This window comes from Rhamphochromis sp. 'chilingali' (assembly GCF_963969265.1).
Source record: "Rhamphochromis sp. 'chilingali' genome assembly, chromosome: 8".
NCBI classification, from domain to species: domain Eukaryota; kingdom Metazoa; phylum Chordata; class Actinopteri; order Cichliformes; family Cichlidae; genus Rhamphochromis; species Rhamphochromis sp. 'chilingali'.
The window spans coordinates 37,567,500-37,581,085 of NC_137935.1; the positions used below are offsets into that span (position 1 = coordinate 37,567,500).

At 40.2% G+C, this 13,586-nt stretch overlaps 1 protein-coding gene across 1 annotated transcript in view; it reads left to right on the forward strand.

The window, feature by feature from the left end:
• The window catches only part of sez6b (seizure related 6 homolog b), a 230,615-nt gene that overhangs the window by 198,681 nt on the left and 18,348 nt on the right, over positions 1–13,586 (forward strand). The window contains exons 7-9 of the mRNA XM_080888197.1: positions 4,560–4,726; positions 7,450–7,644; positions 8,222–8,360. Of these exons, the coding sequence (XP_080744323.1) occupies positions 4,560–4,726; positions 7,450–7,644; positions 8,222–8,360 (501 nt within the window). The remainder of the gene's footprint in view (positions 1–4,559; positions 4,727–7,449; positions 7,645–8,221; positions 8,361–13,586) is intronic.

The window sequence follows — 13,586 nt, forward strand, 5'->3', positions numbered from 1 at the left end:
ATTGAACAAAGTGCGTTCTACTGGTCTCATTCACACGATCACACACACATTCATACAGTGCACCCCCACCCCCACCCTTTTTAAAACTAACATCAATTCACACAGTCACATGGAGGGACAACTCGCAATTCAGTATCTTGACCAAGAATACTTTCTCTCATGGACTGGAGGAGCCACTGATTGATCCGCCGATTGATAGATGCTCTATCATATAACCCTCTAGTTTATTATTTATTTAACTAGTTAGTTATTATATAACCTAAGTATATAAATACTAGTGTTTATTCAACAAACAAAATCTAAGATCTGTCATTTAAGACCATTTACTCACTATTTCATAGTGTTCAGCTGCACTTCATGAAACTTGCTATGATGTATCCCATGTAGCTATGTACTCACTTTTTCCAATAAACCAAGGGAAAATGACAAATATTGGTGATTTATCATTGATACTACAGTACACAAGCCCACAGATATTATATACTGACAGAAAATGACTTCAGTTAATTAATCAGTCTTAATTAACCGTTCTTTCTTGTTTATAGGTTTTTAGACGTTAGCTAATCAATGTACTCAAAATGCTCCCTTGATATTCTATTTAACAGATTACAAATGTAGAGTTTGCTGATTTACTTTTGTTATAGCAAGAAATCACAGCCAGTTGTTATCTGGAAGGCAAGAAAAATTGTTATGAATGCATTAACACTCAAAATGTTGCATGATTTATAGGTAATGGCATGAAAAACTATAGCCAGTGTTTTTAGGGTTTTTACCCATCTAGAGAATGTGAGTATGAATATGAGTCTATGTGAACAGAAACAATAAAAATAAAAAGTTATTTTCAACTGCTCCCTTACCCATGTTTTGAACACTGGATGCTCTTCCTGACACAACACAAAGGGCGTCTCCTCCTGAGACTGAACTGGATATTATTTGTTTATTAGGCACATCTCTAACCCATTACATTATGAAGTAACCAACAGGAACATTAAGAAAAAATATAAATATACACATATTTTATAATAGTTTATTGATTTTATTTAACACTTTAGTGCTCTGATACACCTTTTTCTTTTAACTGAGAAGAATAAGACAACCACAAGATTGCTGCTGGTGGAGGGCTGTGACGTGCATCAACATCAAATCTGTGTGTGTGTTCTATGTGTGTATATTCCTTCATACATGGTAATTAATGATTGGGTGACACACAGTGTTGGGAAGGTTACTTTTAAAATGTATTCCACTACAGATTACAGATTACATGCCCCAAAATGTAGATTGTGGGCCATTTATATGGATACACCGTAATAACATGGGAATGGTTGGTGATATTAAAGTCCTGTTTGTGGCACATTAGTTTATGTGAGGGGGCAAACTCCTCAAGATGGGTGGTGAATCACCATGGTAGCCATTTAGAAGTCGGCCATCTTGGATACAACTTGTTTTTCCAATAGGAAGAGGGCCATGTGACACATCAAACTTATTGGTAATGTCACAAGAAAAACAATGGTGTGCTTCGTTTCAACATAACTTTATTATTTCATGAGTTATTTACAAGTTTCTGACCACTTATAAAATGTGTTCAATGTGCTGCCCAATGTGTTGGATTGTCAATGCAACCCTCTTCTCCCCCTCTTCACACGCTGATAGCAACACCACAGGAGAAATGCCAGCACAGGCATCCAGTATCTGTAGTTTCAGGTGCTGCACATCTCGTATCTTCACACCATAGACAATTGCCTTCAGATGACCCCAAAGATAAAAGTCTAAAGGGGTCAGATCGGGAGACCTTGGGGGCCATTCAACTGGCCCACGACGACCAATCCACTTTCCAGGAAACTGTTCATCTAGGAATGCTCGGACCTGGCACCCATAATGTGGTGGTGCACCATCTTGCTGGAAAAACTCAGGGAACGTGCCAGCTTCAGTGCATAAAGAGGGAAACACATCATCATGTAGCAATTTCAAATATCCAGTGGCCTTGAGGTTTCCACTGATGAAGAATGGACCCACTATCGTTGTGCCCCATATACCACACCAAACCATCACTTTTGTTGTTCCAACAGTCTTGGAGGGATCCATCCGATGTGGGTTAGTGTCAGACCAATAGCGGTGGTTTTGTTTGTTAACTTCACCATTCACATAAAAGTTTGCCTCATCACTGAACAAAATCTTCTGCGTGAACTGAGGGCCCTGTTCCAATTTTTGTTTTGCCCATTCTGCAAATTCTGTGCGCCGATCTGGGTCATCCTCATTGAGATGCTGCAGTAGCTGAAGTTTGCAAGGGTGCCATTTGTGAGTAGCTAATATCTGCCGAAGGGATGTTCGACTAATGCCACTCTCCAGTGATGTGCGGCGAGTGCTACGCTGTGGGCTCTTGCTGAATGAAGCTAAGACAGCCACTGATGTTTCTTCATTAGTGACAGTTTTCTTGCGTCCACATTTTGGCAAATCCAACACTGAACCAGTTTCACGAAACTTAGCAAGCAGTTTGCTGACTGTAGCATGGGAGATGGGTGGTCTTGTAGGGGGTCTTGCATTGAAATCTGCTGCAATGACCCGGTTACTGCGTTCACCAGATATCAACACAATTTCGATCCGCTCTTCACGTGTTAACCTCTTCGACATGTCAATGGCTGTGAACAAAGAGAAACTTGTAAATAACTCGTGAAAGAATAAAGTTACGTTGAAACCAAGCACACCATTGTTTTTCTTGTGACATTACCAATAAGTTTGATGTGTCACATGGCCCTCTTCCTATTGAAAAAACAAAAGTTGTATCCAAGATGGCCGACTTCTAAATGGTCACCACCCATCTTGAGGAGTTTGCCCCCTCACATATACAAATGTGCCACAAACAGGACTTTAATATCACCAACCATTCCCATTTTATTACAGTGTATCCAAATAAATGGCCCACCCTGTATTTTGTAGCATATGGCCAGAGGGGCCGATGGCGCGACATGGCAGCCTCCCTTCTGTCAGTCTGCCTCAGGGCAGCTGTGGCTACAACCGTAGCTTGCCTCCACCAGTGTGTGAATGCGAGAGTGAATGAATAGTGGCATTGTAAAGCGCTTTGGGTGCCTTGAAAAGCGCTATATAAATCCAATCCATTATTATATTCCGTTACGTTACTCAATGAGAGTAACGTATTCTGAATACTTTGGATTACTTAATATATTATCATGCTTTTTACAACTACATGAATGTACTATTGCTGTGTGATTTGTTGCTATTACTGAAGGTCACTCATCATACCAACACCAACTAGATTTTTAAATCTTAATATAAAATGAGTAACAGTAGGGTGGACATTAGATAAGGCTGCACTTTTTGCAGTGATCTCGTATAGAAAACTATTCCGCGCGTATATAAAACAGGTCCACGGCTCCGAACCCGTAGTAAAGGGACCTCTGGCGGGTTCCGTGTCGGGCTCGTAGCCAAAAACTAGCCTTACTTTGTTGTCTGGGTCAACTTTGCTAGCGAGAGACAGAGAGCGGCGTTGAAAGGCTGCTCCAACGGAGCTTATTGTTTCAGAGGAAAACACGAACACAGTGTACAGTCGAGTCTTAATAGCTTACTTACAACTGGGCTACACTGCCCATTAGGCTACATTCTTTAGGGCTATGCCTGTAATACTCTGCCTATTGCCTTCATATTAAAAAAAATTTTTTGAATAATTTTAAAAAAATATTTCTTCACGTCTCTTTGCGGGCTGCAAGTAGAGGTGACATGGGCCGCGAGATTGACACCCAGACATTAGAGCCTCTTATTGCGTGTTTTGTTTGGGTTTCCACCAGCGTGGAATTACCAAAAATAGAGAGGGGACAGCCTAACATATGAAACAGGAAAAGACCGCCGTGTAATCCCTTTATTTCAACAAAGTAACTGTATTCTGAATACCACCTTTTTAAATGGTAACTGTAACGCAATACAGTTACTCATATTTTGTATTTTAAATACGTAACACCGGTACATGTATTCTGTTACTCCCCAACACTGGTGACACAGTTATTTAGTTATTAACACTGCTGCCACTTAACAAGAAGGTTCAGGGCTTGATTCTACTGGGGCTTTCTGCTAGTTCCAGGTACTCAAACTTTCTCCTGCAGTCCAGTGACGTCTGTGAGTTCTACACTTCAGCCAGTCACTGACTATAAATGATTTTTTTTATGTTAGTTCTTCTAAATTACTTTTGAGTGTCTGAAAATAGGGAGTATGTATGAAAATGCAATATTGTTCTTAAACCCTCTGAAATAAAAGAAAAGTCAGATGTTTGATTTAAACAACTGGAGGTGTACAAAGGCAAATTGAAAAGAAAAATGCTGTAAATATCTGTTTATAATTTGCTGTACATATGTTTAAACATGCAACTGATATTTTCTTTTAATTTCCAAAGTAGCCTAAATAGATCATTCAAATATGTTACGTTAATCAGTATTTTATACTCAATTGTAGGCAAGGATGCAAACAGATAAAGAACAGCCAGTAGGAGTCAAAAAGTTCCATTCTGTTAAATAAGATACCCTGTAAATAAAATTTTGTTCACTGTCTTTCAGGCTCCTGATCAAGAATGGCAACAGCATAAATGCAGCCGTACTGTATGATTCCTATGAGGTGGAGTATTTGCCTAATGAAGGGCTCCTTAGCACATCTAGGCAGCTCTTCATTGAGCTTACTACAGATGCCACAGGAACATCGACTGGCATAGCCATTAGGTATCAAGGTAAGAATTATGCATGATGAGTTGGATAGCACTTTCTATTACAGCCTGATAATAAAGTGGTAATAGTAGGGTAACAATGAAGAAACAAGAATGTACTAATGTGGTAATTTCTTATAATTATTATTTATAATTACTGTTTCCATTTACGGTGACCAGTGGTTAGCACTGTTGCCGCACAGCAAGAATGTCGTGAGTTCAATTCCACCATCAGGCCGAGGTCTTTCTGTGTAGAGTTTGCATGTTCTCCCCATGTTTGCGTGGGTTCTCCCCGGGTATTCCGGCTTCCTCCCACCGTCCAAAGACATGCAGTTAGTGGGGATAGGTTAATTGATCAATCCAAATTGCCCATATGTGTGAATGCGTGAGTGAATGTGAGTGCAAATGGTTGTCTGTCCCTGTGTGTTAGCCCACCGGCGACAGATTGGCGACCTATCCAGGGTGTACCCCGCCTCTCGCCCTATGACAGCTGGGATAGGCTCCAGCGCCTCCCGCGACCCTGAAAAGCGAATGGATGGATGTTTCCATTTAATATCATATTAATAACATTAAATTAAACTAAAAAAGGTTGTGATTAAAATCTGGAAACACAACAAAGTGGCAATTTAAAGAAATCCACACTCACTATTGCCCTAATTAACTTAATTTAATCTAAACCCACAATAAACCAAAATATCAGTCCACTTTTTTTGTTTTTATTTTGGCCGCCATGGAATCTGAGTGAATGGGGAACTACTGACTGACAGACCTTTAATCTAGGACGGCGCTCTTTTGGACAGAGATCTCGGATGTTGTTCCTGAGATCTGCTGGAGCCACTCGCCTAGCTTGGGTGTTACTGCACAAAGTGCTCAGATTACCACTGGGACCATTCTTACCTTCACCCTCCACATCTTCTCAAGTTTTTTCCTTCTTCCTGATGTTGTTGTCACTGGTCATTGCTACATCTGTCACTACGGCCATCTTCTACTGCTTGTCTACCACTACTATGTACGTTAGCGATGTTGTTATGTTGGTTAGCCAGTTTGTCCGTCTGTATCTGGAAGTCCCACAGGATCTTAGCCCAGTCATTCTCAACCACCCAAGGTCCCATTTTGACCTCGGGACTTCCAAGGGGTGTTCAGCACAGATGTTTCTGTATACTATGCCGGCCGCTTGGCTACAGTGTTCCACATATATCCTGCCTGCTAAGCATCTTGCACCCTGCTGTTTTGTGCTGGATTATCTCAGGGCATCTTTACACAGCCTGAACCTGGGGTCTTGCCTGGTGTGGTAGGCCATTGCCTCTATGGATCTTGTACTTAGATCTTGTTCCTGTGCTGCCCTGATTAGTGCTTCTGTGCTGTCTTTCAGTCCAGCTTTGTCCAGCCATCAGTAGGATTTTTGGATGTCAGTCACTTCCTCTATTTGCCGGTGGTACATACCATGCAGGGGCCTGTCCTATGATGGCTTCTCCTCTTCATTTTTGGGTTTCTGCTGGCTGAGTTATTCACTGAGCATGCAATATTAACTCATTCACTGCCATTGACGTCTATAGCCGTCAATTGCAGTGAATGAGTCAATGGGTTTAACTCATTCACTGCCAATGGCTGGCAGTGAATGAGTTAAAACCAATCTTTTAATGGCTAAGGAAGCCCAAAAAGATTTAACAAACAAATTGGTTGACAAACAACTGGTTGTTTTTTTTGTTTGTTTGTTTGTTTGGCTGATTTAAGACACGGGTCAAAACCTACAAGTTACCACAGAATACATAGATGAAGGTAAAATTTAAAATATGGTTCATAGCTTTACTGAACTAAATATAATATTTTTCACTATTTTGCATCAGTCTTTAAACATTTTTTGTTATGAAGCTTGACTATCTGTTAACTAATGTTTTCTTTTCTGTGTTTCACTTGAAAAAAGAGACCCTGAAATAAATCTAGTGAAAGATGCAATATGATTTTAACAAAATCACATTTTTAAGAAAATATAAACAAAATACATTTGATCTCAGAATCAGAATATTTTAATAATCCCTAGGAAAATGATGTAGAAAAGAAAGCTATTAATACAGATGAACACTCATCTGAGTGAAGAGTAAAGGACAAACAAATTAGTAAGAAAAAAGTAAGAAAATTAGTAAGAAAAAAGTTAAACTAAAGAGAAAAAGCAGCAACTGAAACAGGCTGCGTGCTGGTTGACACATGCACACTCTAAAAGATGGATTTTGAACATATATATATAAGGGCAAATATAAACAATTGTTTATTATTTATTAATGGAGCTTCTAACTCCAGCACGGTGGCACGGTGGTTAGCACTGTTGCCGCACAGCAAGAAGGTCCTGAGTTCAATTCCACCATCAGGCCAGGGTCTTTCTGTGTGGAGTTTTCATCTTCTCCCTGTGTTTGCGTGGGTTCCCTCCGGGTACTGCGGCTTCCTCCCACAGTCCAAAGACATGCAGCTTGTGGGGATAGGTTAATTGATTAATCCAAATTGCCCATAGGTGTGAATGTGAGTGTGAATGGTTGTCTGTCTCTGTGTGTTAGCCCTGTGACAGACTGGCGACCTGTCAAGGGTGTACTGCACAGACATGTCAAGGGTGTACCCCTCCTCTCGCCCTATGACTGCTGGGATAGGCTCCAGCATCCCCTGCGACCCTGAAAAGGATAAGCGGAAACGAATAGATCGATGGATTCTAACTCCTTCCTACAACTATTTTTGTAACATTACTTCCATCTCTCTAGCTTTTGCAGCGGGTCACTGCTATGAACCCTTTGTGAAGTACGGTAACATGACCAGCACTGACAACACCTGGTCAGTAGGAGCTGTGGTGGAGTTTGCCTGTGACCCGGGGTATACTCTGGAACAGGGATCTGTCACCATTGAGTGCATGGATCCTAACAATCCACAGTGGAATGAGACTGAGCCTGCTTGCAGAGGTTTGTATGCCTGATTCATTGACATGCATCTTTGGATTACTTGTGCTTCTTTCTTGTCATCTTCTACATTTTTGCAACAATTTTGTCCATTTTGAGTCACTTTCCCCTTGATACACCCATCTTAACACTTAGGATTGAACTCAGAGGTAGAGCAGATCATCTACTGATCGGAAGGTTGGTGGTTTGATCCCTGGCTCCCCCAGTCTGCGTGCCAAATATCCCTGGGCAAGATATGAATGTGTCTGAATGTTAGCTAGTAAGCACTTAAAACATAGTGAATGTGGCATGTTGTAAAAAGCACTATATAAGAATGAGTCTCGGGGGGCTCACTGACATCTTTGGCCCCAGGATGACAGATAATTAAACACTGACTCTCAGCAATACAAAACTGACAGCAGACTTCATTTCTTTAATTGTTTGTATTACAAAAAATTCTTTGTTCTGTTTCTATATTTAGTGAGATCACGCATCCAATTTGCTTGTTACACACCCCAAAACAAAGGGACAGAGCGATCTCTGATGATGACTTAGAGATTTAAACTGTAAACATGTTTTTTTTTGTGTGTTTGTGTTCCAGCTGTGTGCAGTGGTGAGATCACAGACTCAGCTGGTGTGGTGCTCTCTCCCAACTGGCCTGAATCCTATGATAAAGGCCAAGACTGTATCTGGGGAATCCACGTTGAGGAGGACAAGAGGATCATGCTAGATATTCAAGTGTACGTATCCATCTTCCACATGTTCAATCTATTTCACTTCGTTGGCCTTTGATGAGCATAAAACCACATTACTAAAGCAGCATCTAATCATCACAAAACTTGCTTTATCTCCTTTGCTGATACATACAGCAGTCCCAGGCTTCAAACACATCCACAGAAACAGTATGACACTAACAAAGCGCTACCTCACCATGACTAGTAAAACACATTAAAAACACAACAGGCAGCTAATGAACGAATGCTCAGCTTGTGAATGAGATGTGTAAATGGCACACAGACAAAGGTTAATTAGGTGCAGTGGAGAAAACTAATTATATCAGGGATTTGTTTAGGAGCCCTCCCCCAATCCCCAACCCTGCACTCTTGTAATGGCTGCTGTGTGGAGTACAGGGTGCAAGTGTACAGCATGAGAGTGTTTGTTTCCTGAGATTGTGGTGCCAAGGTGAAGACACAGAACAGCACACCCTGCTTTGTCAGGGCCTGATAAGTCAGTCAGCCATAGAAAATCATTTGCCATTTGCAAGCAAATTAAGGGGGGCTCATTTGCATCGGATGCATCTTAAGCTCCGCTTTTCTCTCTCTCTCTGAGCACCACTTGTGTTGTACTTTGAGAAATACTGATTAATGGCTTCTTCTGGATTTTGAGAGGGAGTTTGCAAACATCAGTAATTATTGCTGCTGAGCAGGTGATGTAAAAGTCAAACTTCCCTGGCAGCCAAATCTGTGTTTTAAGAATAAAGTTACTATAAAGCATGGACCTGAAACACGTGTTCTCCTTAATATGACACGGGCTTCTTCTGTTCCCCTAACCCTAACCCTTGGTTTAGCTGTCTGGCATATTACAATCTGGTCTAAAGTCTGGACATAGTATAAAGTCAGAAAGGCACCGAATGACCCAATGTAGTTACTCACTTCTGCTATTTTAGCTACATGTGAGATCATCATTCTGATGATTCTGATTTGATTTATTACTGCTGTTGAAATTAAAAGCTTGATTCTTCACTGATCTGGTTCTCTAATTCATAATCCAATACCAGTTTAAAGCTTTCTCCTAATTGATAAAAATCATTGTTTTAACACTGTTAATGGTCAAAAACTCCACATGATCCTTTAATATTCTCTCAGGAAAGGTGGCAGGATTAAAACATATGACATTAAATGCAACATCAGCTATTTTAAATTTACTTTGTTCAATTGTTGGATGCTACAATAAGAAATATCGTCACAACAGATTGAATGTTACTAGAATGAAGTAAATGTCATAAGCAGATAGCTGTGAAAACCCCTGTTGCTCCCCCGCTTTCCTGAAGAATCATCACTGTGGTTTCTACTGTATGTTGTCACTTCTGGGATGATAATTGGGGATTTAGACTTTCTCAGGCACATTGTTACATGTGTCAGTGTCAGTGAACGGGAATAATCTGTGAAAAATCTGTAGCTCAAACTAAAGGTGTCAGCACATACTGTGGTCCAGATTTCCAGAGAATGGCCATGGGATTTAACCAAATTCATGGAACTAACATCTAATCTAGCACAACTCCTCCCCCATCTGAACACATGCCAGCAGGTGCCTGAGCATTTATATCAGGTTTATCAATAGCAGTTGTTCTCCCTAAGCTTATCTCTGGTGTACAGAGATAAATGAGGCCTTTAACATGGTCCCTGGGTATTGGTTCCTCACATTGCGCACCTGTGCATATGTGTACATATACATATCACCAGCTCCATCTTTCTGATGGAGGGGGAGATATTATCAATAAATGAGTTTCATGGATGGCTTTCAAATGAAAGAGGAGGAAGTACAAGTGTCATTAAAGAGAACTGAAGGAAGTAAAATGAATAATATCACACAGACTCTTGTCCTCTCTTTCTGTAGGGGAACTTAAAACTGTTGAAACTTTATCTCATCAGTGTTTGATGCCGAGTGATGACTTATCTTTATATGATTATCAGCCTGTGTTTGATAATGATGTCCTACATTAAAGCTTCTTGTACAATTAGGCGTGATTCTAACTATTCTACACTATAAGGTTGTCTCCTTGTCCATCCTTGCTCCCAGTTGTCCACTAGCCCAGTACTCTACAGTGTCAAAGAGCAACACTTCAATTAGAATTTAATTTAGCAGCAGGGAGGCACCTGTGTGTGTGTGTGTGTGTGTGTGTGTGTGTGTGTGTGTGTGTGTGTGTGTGTGTGTGTGTGTGTGTGTGTGTGTGTGTGTGTGTGTGTGTGCTCTTCCCACCAATACAATCAATGTGTTGGTTTGGTTTGGTTGGAGAAAAAAAACTTGAACCAGAGTTCAAGTTGATGTCTCAGGATGTTACAGCAGAACTGTATTAAACAGTTTGACTTGAGGGGACAAATTCAAAATGACTACCATGTGAATGAGCACACATGGTTGCAAGCACACGCTTGTAACCAAATGTGACACCATGGAGTCTTCTATTCAAGACAGCTTTGTGATATCTGTGTCATAGCCAGAGACCGTACGGTTACATTGTAACCTTGGTTCTGTGAGTGAGGCACTATCTCTCCACCCCGTACAAATGGAATATGTAACGGAGTGGAGAGAAGGTCTCGATATGATAGAGAATCAGCTCTCATCAACAGTAATGATCCTTGATATGTTGGGTCAGTCTGACTCTCTGTAAGAATTTTAGTTCACTTTTATTTAAGGCAAATATTGCACTGAGCTGACAAAATGCAGGAAAAGGCAAAAATCCTCACTTTTCACACAGACAGACACGTTTTGTATGCACGGGACGAGGGCAGAGATCCCAGGAGGAGCCTTCCCCTGTAAGGTATAGTGTGGTTAACTCATATACGTGCACACCATACACACACACACACACACAAAGAGCTAAGGTAGAGAGCAAGAGATTAAAAAAATGGCAGGAGGGCATTGGAGGACTGGAATACCATTACATTTTTTCTAACCACTCTACAGACTCTAAATCAAACATCCGTAACTAGCAAACATTAGTTTTCACTTAAAATACTGGCTGGTTGGATACAAAGTTGCTAAAAATAATTTCAAACCACTGTTCTCTGCAGCTTTTACTTATCTGTTTGTATACACATGGATAAGACACAAGCTATGAGAATAAAATATTTTTAAAAGAATGGTTTTAGTTTAATAACAGAAAATTACACTTCTGTCTTTCTTCATAATTTCAAAGTGTTCTCCAAAGTGAGAGTCTTTAGGGTATAGTCACCCTGTGCAATTTATACTGTTCAATGCATTAGACCCCAAAGATCAGTTCATTTGCTAGTGTTAGTGTTACCGTGTTAGTGTTTGCTAGACACTCATTCAACTGATCTACTGAAAAAGTGGGGCTGAAAACAGCTCAGTTGTATTGGAGCACAATGCACATGTAGAATGGCCACTAGCTACACCCAAGAACAAAGCTGGAGCACTTCTTGAGTGACAGCTCCCCCAATCGTCACCCAGTTAAGAGAGCACCAGGCCCAGTTCATTGGAGCCACTGGTGTGCTAATAAAAGATATTGTATACAGTCTCTGATGAAAGATCTTAATAATATTATTGTTTACAACATGATACTATGAAAAAAAGAGGCTTCATCAGAAATACAGAAGGACAGCTGGGTGTAGAATAGAATAGGATATCTTTTCTTGTTTTTACATGTGACTTTTAATGAAATGTGTTGTCTCTCTTGAATGAACGAAAGCTGCATTGCAGACGTGCTTAATAATTTTTTTTAATGAACAGTGGTGTGCAAAAGTGTTTGCCCCCTTCCTGATTTCTTATTGTTTTGTATTTTTGTTACAGTTCAATGTTTAAGATCATCAAACAAATTTAAATAATGAACAAAGATGTTGGATGTTGTTTTATTCCATGTTTTTGCCATTTGTGGATCATGGCTGGTTGTTCGCTGGGGTAGAGCAGGGCGATATGGCCAAAAATATTTATCACGATATATATTTGAAAATTTGCGATAACGATATAACCGACGATATAATTGATGCGAGAAAAATACAACTCCACAACATTACTAGCGCAAAAAGACAACCTTCCATTTATTTTCACTTAAACAAGAAGCTGGTTTTTATGTACATTAAAGCTTTATAAAAATGTAACAGTGCAAATGCAAATTCCTTGCTGAAAGTTTAACCAAAAGGCATTTCCAGTAGAAATGGGCTGACATATCCTGAGCATAACCATGTATAATATCCACTGAAGTTAAAAAGAGGTGCAGTACGCATTTTTCGGACCATAAGGTGCACGGGATTATAAGGCACATTAAGCGAAACAAAGCAGTCAGATAAATCAAACTTGATTAAACTCATTCTTCTTGCTTCCTCCACTTCTGTACCATTGATTCATTAATGTTGAATTCTCTGGCAGCTGCTCTATTCCCATGTTGTTGCAGTATATTAATGACTAACCTCGTATTGTGGATGGATTATCTCAGTTGTTCTCCTGACTGAAGTTTGGTCCGTTTACAGCATCCTGCCATGCGATTGCATTTGTCTCTAACCATGAAGAACCTTCACGTTAACTTTTATAAGTGGAAAAGTGTTAGTGTTCGTCCTCCAGCTTCACTGTTTATGTTATGCTAACATAGCTGTGTCGCTAGCGATCACGTAGCACATCATTATATACCAGCTAGCCCAACTTCAGTAACCCTACAAACGTCACTGCTGTTTAGTTTCCTGTCTTCATTTATGTTGGAAGTGATAGCAGAGCTGTACGTTTGATTTTTTTCAGAAATCTCTCAGTCAGAACATGCAATATCATGCTTAGGTAACTAGCGAAACTAGCGAGCTAACTTCCGCTAGCTTCCTGCTAACTTCTAACTCCGTTAAATGTAATAACTTTTGTTTTCATGGATGCCTGGAAGTTAAACTTTATAGTTACACCTGGTAAAGCAGCAATGCTGATCGTTTTATTAAAGATGAAAGAATTTAGACAGTTTTTAACTCTAAGTGATGCTGCAGTGTTGTTTGACCTGAAGCATACGGAGTTTAGGACCCAGATTACTCCCAGATTTAAGAGCATCTTAGTCCGACAAATACGACAATAACAACGGCCGCTTGCATGTTCTGCAAAAAAATGTGCTTTGTCGTGTATCTGACGGACAAACACCAAACCAGTTGCACCATTTTTACAAACCAATTCTGGTTCATCTGTTTCACTCAACAATCGGCCATGTGCGTATGAAAACAAAGGCACTGCGCATGCGCGTTTTACTCCCATTCTATCGCGAT